The 11317-nt window shown below is 40.4% G+C and overlaps 1 protein-coding gene across 2 annotated transcripts; it reads left to right on the top strand.

Annotated features, from left to right (window-relative positions):
• Positions 1–3983: 3983 nt before the first annotated feature.
• LOC131417473 (keratin-associated protein 4-2-like) lies at positions 3984–10996 on the top strand. Of its 2 annotated transcripts, XM_058560941.1 has the most exons (2): positions 3984–4206; positions 10570–10996. In XM_058560941.1, the coding sequence occupies exons 1-2, from the start codon at positions 3984–3986 to the stop codon at positions 10929–10931; spliced, it is 585 nt and encodes a 194-aa protein (XP_058416924.1). In that variant the 3' UTR covers positions 10932–10996. The 2 variants fall into 2 exon arrangements, with proteins under 2 accessions (XP_058416924.1, XP_058416925.1); XM_058560942.1 differs by lacking the exon at positions 3984–4206 and having other exon boundaries at positions 10310–10996.
• Positions 10997–11317: the final 321 nt, after the last annotated feature.

Below are 11317 nucleotides of genomic sequence, written 5' to 3'. Positions count from 1 at the left end.
TCCCTCTTCTTCTTGGTACAGGGAAGAAGATATCTTTACAAATGGAGCTTTCTTTTACAAGTGTAAATGTCTCTCATAAAGGGTAACCAGAACTAAGAGTGGGCTTAGCAAGAACCCTCCCAGATACCCGGAGATGTCTATGGTGATGGCCTGTTCTGGGGGCAGGTCTCCCATCCAAAACTCTTTTGGTCAGTTAGTAGGGGTAGAGGTCAAATTGTCTTTCAGGCAGAGATATATTTTGAGGTGGCCAATTCTGATCCCCCACAGTTACTAGCTGCTTAATCATCAATGGCTAACTGTTTGCCGGTTTCATTAGTCACTCAAATGAAGATAGCAAGTAGGAAGTTTGCGGCTCAGTGGAAAAGTCAGGGATGGAGATAAAAATGTGGTGTTCTTGGTCATTATGGAGTAGGGTGAAATCACACAGAGAGAGTGTGAAGGTAAACAGAGAATAAATGGAAGAGGGTAAATTCAGAGCCCAGGGGGTATCTCAACATGTACAGGTCAAGGAAGGAGAAGCTGTAGCAAAGGCAGATAAGAAAGGATAGACTTCAGGATTATCAAGTGGGGTTATTGGACCACAAATTTGCCTTTATAATTTTAATAATGTTAAAAAACAAAATTCAGCCAAGTAAATTTGAACATCTAATTGGCTTTATTTGGTGATTCATGAATCAGGCAGCATTCCATCTAGCAACTAGAAGGGCACTCAGAGGAGCTGTACAAAATGGGAGGCTTTTATAGGAAGAAGGGTGGGGCAAGGGAGCTACTAGCAAAAGAAAAGAAGGGATTATTTTTAGCCCAGGAGATCTTCTTTTGTGGGGAAGGGAATGGCAAGGATTTCATCAAACAGACTGCCTCTTCTTCCTCTGGGGGGATGGAGAGGGCCCACATGGCAGACGACCTCATTGGTGCTGACCCGAAACTTTCAGACTGGTTGACTAAAATTACATTTCAGGGAGAGGTTGAAACTGTTGGTATCACTTACGTAAACAGTAATCTTTACTATGCATGTTAAAGATTTTGTTCTTACTATCTTTAAGCTAAATCAGCGTGTATTGCTCCAATCTCTGATGCACATCCAGTAAAACAAAAGATTATCAGGAATTAAGCCCAGATATCTACCCCACCTGAAAACCAGATGTCTGCCCCACCTGAAGACCAGATGTCTGCCCCACCTGGAGACTGGATGTCTGCCCCACCTGGAGACCAGCCTCCTTCATGACTGGCCTGTAATCTTTGCTCTGTAAGATGATTCTTTTGGACATTAGTCAGCCATCTTCCCTCTTGCTAGCAAGCTGTAATAAAACCCTTTCTCTCCTACCACCTTGCCTCTTGACTATTGGCATGTCTTGCAGTGGGCAGACAACCTCTCTTGGGTGGTAACAGAACTGCAATTAGATTAGGTATTAAATCTAGGTTTGATATCATGGGCTTTTAGAGTGAGTCAGGCTGTGTTGGGCCCATGATCTCTTTTTTTTAACAAAACTGTTGCCAACTCATCCTCCAAAGAGTGGCATCAATTTACACTTTCACCATACATTTATAAACCTTCCAGTTTCTCCACATTATCACCAGCCTTGGCTATGATCAATCTTATTAATTTTTTTTTTTGCCAACCTGAAAAGAGAAAATAGTATTCGGTTGTTTTAAGTTATATGTTCTTAATTACAAGTTGATTTAAACATCTTTTCTTATGTCTTTTAGCTATTTGCATCTATTACTCTAAGGGGAAGCAGTGTGCCACCCCAAAATATGCCTCTTAAGCATAAGGATTATTTTAGGCTGATTATTTTTAAGAACCAGTAGACACAGGAGAAGCTCTGAAAACTGAGTAGAAGATACCTTTTTGTAAAAGATACTTACATTTATAAGGGAAATCTCCATTTGTAAGGGTATCTCTCTCTGTACCAGGAAGAAAAGGATAACTCTAAATCTCTAGAAACTCTTACCCTGGTAATCTTCCGTAACTAGTCCCCACCCCCACCCTGCCCCCAACCTGCCCCACCCGAACATCTTCTCTCTTTAGCTAGAGATAATATTTAAGGTGGTGGCTTGGGCCATTTTGTGGAGTTATTCAATTTTCTTGGGTACCTCCCACGTATACAGGAGGTATAGATGTTCTTAAACTTCTATTTGTTTTTCTCCTTTAAATCTGTCTTTTAATACAGGGTCATTCAGCCAGGAACCTAGAAGGGTAGAGGGAAAATTATTTTTCCTCCCCAGCACCCGCCCATACTGTGCTCCATTTCTGTCAGTGCCACATGTGCCTCTGCCTCATTCTTTAAGTTGCCCAGTTGCTACAGCTGCACTTCAAACTTAGGCATCTCATTCTGGTGTTTGAAACTCTAGCTCTGCATCAGAATTACCTCAGAGACTATAAAGAATAAAGAGGGGGAGTCTAGGCTCCTCCCCAGAAACCTTCTGAGTCAGACTATCTAGAGCTGAACTGAGAATGAAGTCTAGTACCTTGCCTCCTGCCTAGGACTCCGGGCTTCCTTTTCCAGTTCATAGCAAGCCCCTTCCCCCTGGTGAGGCATTGCTGTCCTGCCTCCCAAGCGGTTTAAAGGCGTATGTGTTTGTCGAATGCCCCCTTGTGAAATGTACCACTGGGCAGCCTCAGGATTGTGAATCGGCATTCTGCGGCAGGAGTGAGATTAAAAATATTTGAAAACCAGTAGTTCAAAGTCACCAACTAGGTCAGAATGGACTTCAGGCTTAGCCCTAGAGGAGGAGCCTAAAGCCTTCTCTCAGATTCTTGTCTTTAACTTTTTCTTGCTGGATCACAGGGATGTGGCATTGAGGGGGACACCCAGGGAGCTCAGGGCAGGGGCTGTTTACCAACGGAACTTCAATACCTTAAGAACCAGTACAGCTGAACTGGTGCTACTGGCTGAGCACCATGCTGGCCTGGAACCCCCTAACCCCCAGCCCTGGAGAGTCATGGTAGAGATCTCTAAATAGTGTAGTAGCTTGACAAAGTTTCCTTTAATTTTTTTTGTGTTTACAAAAGAAAAACAAGTCATCAAAGAAAAAGGAGATAAAAGTGTTAAGAAGAAAATTAAAAATTTCCATGAGCCTATCAGCCAGAGATAATTACTACTACTATTTCTGGTAAATATGTCAATTATTTTTCTATGTCCTTTTTACATAATTGAGGTTACAGGGTATATTCTATTTTGTATATAAATATAAAAATTTTCAGTAACATAAACACGGTTATCAATTCCAGTGGTGATTCCTGAAGGGCTATGTCTATTCCAGACACATTTGTCCTTTACGAAGAGGAAATGTGCCAATATTTTCAAGTCCAGGAAGTGAGATGAGAACACAGTCTGGGTGGCCCGGGGATGGTCCTGACTTCCCGCCTGACCATTTTTGCTCACAACTAACCACACTGGTGGATTTTATCTTGTTTTTCCACGTTAAGATTCCATCCTTCGGAGATTTCCTTATATCTGGATTGGACCTGTGACTAAGTCTCTTTTATACAAGGAATGCTGCACAAATTGAGGGGGTGGTAAGATCCACAGGTGGGAAAAAGTGACAGCTGGACTCCCCCATTTCAAAGTCCGCACGACAACTGCTCTATGGCAGGAGCTGCAGTATCTATAAACATAGATGATGCCTTCAAGGAAGGAATGACAGGAGATGATTCAGGAAGAGAGACTCAACACGCTCAGCTTAGAATATTTAACCAGCATCTGAATGAAGATGGTACACACATAGAAACACAGTTGAGATGTGGTGCGGGAAGAGTCAATGGGATAAATCCTACTCCATCAGGAAAAGGAAACGATGCTTTCCACCCAACTTGGAAAATATAATTGCCTAATTTAACAATTGCTTACTTATTTGGGTAAACAATAACAAGGAAAGACCTCCCTCAGCAAAGGATGAAAGGGGACCCGGAGCAAGAAGACTTCCAGATTCAAGAAATACACTCTCCTGGAAACCCACCCAGAACCTCACCCTCTGACACCATGGTCCACTCTTGCTGTGGCGCTGTTTGCTCTGATCAGAGCTGCGGCCAAGGCCTCTGCCAAGAGACCTGCTGCTCCCCCAGTTGCTACCAGCCCACCTGCTACAGGACCACCTGCTGCAGGACCACCAGTTGCCGCCCAAGCTGCTGTGTGTCCAGCTGTTGCCGTCCCTCCTGCTGCCAGACCACCTGCTGTAGAATAACCTGCTGCCGCCCCAGCTGCTACAGCGGTTCTTGCTGCTGAGTGTCCTGCTCTGGACTCATGAACTTCCTTGTCCCCATCCTTCAGTCCAGGCAGAGAGTGTCTAATTCAATAAAACATGTGGCACTTCCTTAATATTATGAATTTACAAACAGACCCATGGACTGATTTGGAAACTTTTGGTCTCTATATTATTATTTATTCTCTTTTGTAGAAACATCTTATTACTAGTGAATCGGAATTTACAGTCAGATTTTGCATTAAATTGTTTTAGAATTCCTAATTCTGATTCAAAATATAGGAGTCTTCAAATGTTTCCCTTCTAGATTTTTTCTTTCTAATGTTTTTATATGGAATTCATTTTCATGTAGAATTGCTTGATGTTCCCCAATAAAATGTTTTAGCATTCAAAGGCACTAAAATTGCTCATCTCTCATTATTTCTTGTTAATGAAATATTCAATGCATAGTGCTGTCTCTTTTTCTGCACAACACAGGAGTACATGTTCTCAGGGGACTCTACAATAGAAAAGTTAAATTGGCACTCACCAATGAGTTTTTATCCAGACAAGAATTCAGTCGCAGAGCAGAAATTAAAAAAGATTTAAAGGAAGGCATCTTTGAACCTAATAACGTATAATATATGTAATACATATAACATATACATATAGTTATAGATTATAACTGCTGCCAAAAAAAAGAATCTTCAGTAAACTGTAATCCATGAATTGATTTAAACCAATTAAATAGAGGCCGCTTAGTACAGAGGATAGCCCATGGACTTGGGAATTAGAGTTAGATCTGAATTCTGACTGTACTGAATACCAGCTGTGATCTTGGACATGTTACTTAAATTCTCTCAACCTAGGATTGCTTTGCTATAAAGAAAGAATCGCAATACCCACCTACCAATGTTGTCATATATCATTAATCAAGAGGGAAATGCAAATCAAGACCACAATGAGATATCACCTCACACCTGTTAAGATGGCTATTATTAAAATAAACAAAAGAGAACAAATGTTGATGAGGATGCAGACAAACGGAACCCTGGTACACTGTAGGTGGGAACGTAAATTGGTACAGCTATTATGGAAAACAGTATGGAGGTTCCTCAAAAAATTAAAAATAGAACTACCATAGGATCCAGCACTCCCATTTATGGGTATTTATCCAAAAGAATTGAAATCAGAATCTCAAAGGGATACCTGCACTCCCATGTTTATTGCAACATTATTCACAGTAGCCAAGCTATGGAAACAAGCTTAGCGTCCATCGGCAGATAAATGGATAAAGAAAATGTGGTGCATATATACAATGGAATATTATTCAGCCTTAAAAATGAAGGAAATCCTGACTTTGACAATAACAGATGGACGTGGAAGACATTATGCTAAGTGAAATAAGCCAGATGCAGAAAGACAAATACTATATGATCTCACTTATACATGAAATCTGTAACAGTCAAACTCATAGAAGCAGAGAGTAGAATGGTGATTGCTAGGGAAGGAGGAAATGGAGAGATGTTGGTCAAAGGGCACAAAGTTTCAGTTATGAAAGATAAGTAAGTTCTGGAGATCTATGATACTGCATAATGCTTAGAGCTAACAATACTGTTTCGGTACACTTAAAATTTTCCAAGAGGTTATATCTTATGTTGTGTTCTTATACTTAACCAAAAAATAATAATAATAATAATTTTTTAAAAAACTATATGTGTCTGACTTCAAGGCAGCAGACTAGAATTTTCAGATTTTATCTCATATCTACTAGAATCCTTTCATTTCTCAAATAAAAATTTGATTGATTGAAGGCAAAGAAACTTGTTATAAACATTGAGATAAAGGTGCATGGTAGACAAATAAAAGCATGCTCCCTTTTACTTCCAATTAGCTTCATTTGTTTTTTTTATTTAAATTTTATTTGGAAACAACTATAGATTCATAGAAAGTTGAAAAAAAAGGGCAGCAAAGTCCTGTGTACCCTCTACCCAATTTTCTGCAATGGTCACATCGTATATAATTGTAGTACATATCAAAATTCAGAAATTGACATTGGTACAGTCCATAGAATTTGTTCAGATTTTACCAGTTTTACATGCACTTGTGTGTGTGTGTGTGTGTGTGTGTGTGTGTGTGTATGTGCTATGCAATTTTATCGTGTGTATAGATTTGGGAAACCACCATCACAATCAAGATACAGAGCTGTTATGTCTCCATAAGGCCCTCTCACGGTACTCCTGTTTAACCATACCCGCTCCTCACTCCCTCTTACTCAGCATCCATAACCCCTGGCAACTACTAATCTGTTCTCCAGCTCTATAATTTTATTTCAAGCATGTTCTACAAATGGAATCTTACAGAATATAACCTTGGTGATCGGCTTTTTACACTCAGTATCATTCTCTTGAGATCGTGCAAGTTGTTCAGTCAAATAGCTTGTTCCTTTTTATTGCTGAGCAGTATTCCACAGTGTAGATGTACCACAGTTTGGTTTTTTCAACCACTCACCTGTTGAAGGACATCTGGGCTCTTTCAAGTTCAGAATTATATATGTATGTAAGTATGCATGTATTCATTTATTTATTTGCAAAAATTTATTGGAGCTTCCTACTTGCAGGCAAACATTGCCACTTTTCAGTTGTAAGACATGCTGTCTAATTCTAATAGTGTTGGGTTTAGTATGTATGTCTTTACATTTCTTTATCTCTTGTACCTTATGGCTTTTAAAACTTTCATCACAAACCTATCTATTTTCTTCTTGGAGTAAAAGGTTCTAATATTTTAGTCTTTCTTGCAAGAGAATCACTCTTTTCTTCTGAGAATCAAAATAATACTTTTTTGGTATAACCATCAGTTTACGCCTCACTTAAATTTTGAAAGGCAGACAGGCATGAAGCAGGTAAAATATGTTGCTAAAAATAGAAGCACAGATTGTATTTATTTCTGTAGCCTACTTAATTATGTTCAGCGTTTAGGGGGCATTGGTGGATTTAGCATTAACTACCAATATAGCTGTAGGGAAAAATAATTTCCCAAGAGTGCTATAAAACTTTTCTAAGTCATAATTTATCTCAGACAGGATTATCTTTTGGGCGTTTATGGCTGGGTATTTTATTTTTAACTCTTTCTTTTGGATGAACAAAGGGATGCTTATTATATCCTATAAAAGTGAATACTCTTAAAAATGTGATTTTACATGACTAAATTTGAGAACAATTATAAATTCTAGAACATAAACATGAACACACATAAGAGGAAGAAAGGAGAACAATGAGTAGTCAAGTAAAAGGGAATTGAAAAAATAGTCATAAATTTATGGGTTTGTAGAACTGAAAGTCGTATTACAGACCCTCCAACCCAGTGAGGTATGCTACTGAATAGAGTCCAGAAATAGACCTAAAAGCCTTTAGGAATTAAGTTCACGATAAAAGTGGCAGTTTAAAATCGCTATGGAAAGAGGTTTATTTAAAAATAGTGTAGGACAGCTGTCGACTTGTGGATAAAGAAAGAAAGAAAGGAAGGAGAGAAAGACTACTTCATTCACTACGCCAAAACAAATCTCATTTGGATGAAAAACTCAATCCAAAAGTGAAATAGTTCAAGTGCTAGAAGAAATCATGCAGGATTTCCAAACATATCTTAAGCTTATTCTAAACAACATACGCATACACACAGACTATGAAGGAAAAAAATAGCCAATTAATGTAAATAAAAATGATCTCTACTGAGTCACCAGTAAGCCCCATTCATCAAGGCTTCTTGGGGACAACCCTCTTTTCCCAAAATACAAGGTCTTATGGAAATCTTAGAGTTATTTTCGCACTCTGTAATGGGGCTTTCAAGGGTCTTTGCCCCCACAACAACTTGGAAACTGCTTTTGTTTCCTCATCTTCTTGTGACAGAAGAGGCTCAGACATTTCCAATAAAATGCTGCCTCTGGTTCATCGGGGTTGTATACAGTGCAGGCTCAGAACACCAGCCAAACCTCCAAGCAGAAGTCCAATCAGGAGCCCAGGTTGTTAGCATCCTGGTTGTATCAACCTAGAAATTAGGGCCAGGGCAGGAGTAGAAACCGGCTAGGAACAAAAAAGGGTCATAAGGACTTTGGTTTATTAGACTTATAAGCCCCTAAAGGTAGAGAGGGATCCTCAAAGTCATTTCATCCAATCTCTTCCATCTGGTTCTTGAGTCTTCCTCTGCAACACCAGCTTGCACTTAAATCCCTCCGCTAGCTATGTATGGCGGGAGCCATTCCATGGTGAGTCAAAATTTGTTTCTTTCCATGAGCCACTCATTTATCCTATATCAGCCTGTTGCAGTCATTTGGGGAGAGCCAATCTCTCACATGCAGCAACCATATGACTAGCTGACTAGTGTTTCAAAAAGTGAGGGGTACTGCCAGTTCATCGGTTGGATCTTTATATACATTTTTCCCCTTGGGGGTCAAGGAAACCCAGAGAGGGAGGGAGAAGCCTCACTGTAAAATCCTGTCTTTGTACTATGTTCTTCTAAATATGTATCATTTTCAACTATAGGGTGGTTTTCGGGTAGCTATGCCTGTCTTGAACTGGTCTTTCTGAGAACAGAGCCATGGAAATCTCAGCTTTGTCAAGAGTCTTTTCAGAAAATATGTTTATCAAAAATATTTGGAGGCTGTGAAGTTGGGGGAGACTGATTATGTTGAAAGACAGAATCACGGTTCCAAATGCTTTAAACATCCTTGCACAAGAGACTAAACCTAACTAGATGAAATGTCAGAGCCTTTCTAAGATCTAAAAGAATAGTTATTAATGCAACACGGCACATGAGATTTGGGAGGAGTGAATATATCTAAACTTCTTGGGAGAATTTATTTGAGCTATGTACACACACCCTCAGGTTGTATTCACCCTCAACACCTCTTCCTCAGTTATAATATTATCACCGAAATGAACCATGTTAATCCTGGTATTGGGTAGAAAAAGAGATTGAGAGTTGCTGGTCTAAAATAACCACTGCACATCTATAAGAAGAGATTGAAGCAGTTTGTAATGAAAAAGACGTAGCTGTTTCACATGACAGTGACTCCAGTACAAGCCCACACTTACTGCCAACATTTTACCGCCATTAAATCTTGAATGTCAACACTGATACATTAATGGAAGTGAATATTATTCAGCCTTAAGAAAGAAGGGAATCCTGCCATTTTGGACAACAGGGATGGACCTGAAGACATTATGCTAAGTGAAGTAAGTCACAGAAGGGCAGATATTGCATGATTCCACTTAAATGAGATATCTAAAATAGTCAAACTCATAGAAGCAGAGGATAAAATGTTGGTTTCCAGGGACTGCAGGGAGGAGAAAATAGGTTCAATGGGTATAAAGTTACAGCTATGCAAGATGAATAAAGTCTAGAGATCTGCTGCACAGCACTGTGCCTATAGTTAACAATACCACATGGTGCACCCAAAAACTTGTTAAGAGGGTAGATCTCGTGCTAAGTGTTCTTACCACAGAAAAAAGCAAAGGGACACAAGAAATCTTTTGGAGGTGATGGATGTGTTTATTACCTTAATTGTGGTGATGGTATTAGGGGTGTATGCATATGTCCAAACTCATCAAAGTGTATACATTTAACATGCAATTTTCTGTATATTAAGCATACCTCAACGAAGATGAGGGAAAAAAAAGACACACTAAAATTTCACGACTTAGTTTTCCTCCTAAGAACAGTTATTTGTTTCCTATCAGAAAGTCTAGAAAATGGGTTATGATTCACTGTGGGGAGGGGGATATGTCCTAATAAGACTATTAGTCTTATTAGGATCTCGTTTGACATGCAAACCTTCTCTGCCCACCTGATCCACAATGAATGAGCCATCAGACTGAAATGTAGTTTTATCCTCCCAGGTCAGCAAAGAGAATGTGGGCCTATAAGAATTATCATCACCCAAGGGTAGACATGATATGCTATGCCAAGTTAGACTAACACACATACTATCTGCAGGCAAGGCATCATGTGACAGCTTTCTTTGAGGAAGCTAAAGCAAGACAGACACATAAGAAGTGATTCAAGAAGAGCTGACGGAATGAATCCTAAAGCATCAGGAAAAGAAAATAATGTTTTCCATCCATCTTGCAAAGTTTTACCAGGAAAACAAACTTGCCTAATTTGATAATCGCCTATTTACTAGGACAAACCATGACAAGGAAAGAGTGCTGCGTCCGAAAACAACAGCCACTTAGCAGGGTATAAAAGGGGACCTGGGGCAAAGAGACTTCAAATCTTACAAACCCACCCTCCTGGAAACTCACCCAGAACCTCTACCCTCTGACACCATGGTCAGCTCCTGTTGTGGCTCCCTTTGCCCTGAGCAGGGCTGTGGCCAGGAGACCTGCTGCCGCCCCAGCTGCTGCCAGTCCACCTGCTGCAGGACCACCTGCTGCCAACCCAGATGCTGTGTGTCCAGCTGCTGCAGGCCCCAGTGCTGCCACTCTGTGTGCTGCCAGCCCACCCGCTGCCTCCCCAGCTGCTGCAGCTCTAGTTGCTGTCGCCCCAGCTGCTGCCAGACCACCTGCTGCCGTCCCTCCTGCTGTATCTCCAGCTGCTGCCACCCCTCCTGCTGTGGTTCCAGCTGCTGTGGCCCCTCCTGCTGTGGTTCCAGCTGCTGCAGGCCCACATCCTGCATTTCTAGCTGCTGTCACCCCAGCTGTTGCCAGACCACCTGCTGCCGCCCTATCTGCTCTAGCGGTTCTTGCTGCTGAGCGCCCTGTACTGTACCATCAATCAAACTTCTTGATGTAGTCCATCTGTGAGCTGAATTATGAGAGGCCAGTCGTAAAACCTCAGTTCCAGCTGATTCTTAGACTGAGTTTGGCTTCCAAATATACTGCCCCCACCATGTTATTATCTCTCTCCCAAGTGAACACAAAGTTTACATTTTCTCTAAAATCTGTCAACCAACGTATCATCCCAATTGATATATTTGTTCTGTGCCAGATTTTCTCATATAGAGATATTCCCAAATCTTAAATAAATCTTAAATTTCCAGGCATACACATAAAAGAGCATCGCATCTCATTATTTTTCTTTCTTGAATTGTCATGCTTAGCTGACAATTGTTCTGTTGTTCTGCTCTGCAGAAGGAGTA

This window comes from Diceros bicornis, chromosome 18 (genome assembly GCF_020826845.1).
Source record: "Diceros bicornis minor isolate mBicDic1 chromosome 18, mDicBic1.mat.cur, whole genome shotgun sequence".
In the NCBI taxonomy this organism is placed as follows: Eukaryota; Metazoa; Chordata; class Mammalia; order Perissodactyla; family Rhinocerotidae; genus Diceros; species Diceros bicornis.
This window is presented reverse-complemented; position numbering and strand designations above follow the sequence as displayed.

Coding starts and splice junctions, on each gene's coding strand:
- LOC131417473 (XM_058560941.1), top strand. CDS start 3,984: ATGGTCCACTCTTGCTGTGGCGCTGTTTGCTCTGATCAGAGCTGCGGC. Junction 4,207..10,569: donor CTGCTGCCGCCCCAGCTGCT/ACAGCGGTTCTT, acceptor AGACCTGCTGCC/GCCCCAGCTGCTGCCAGTCC.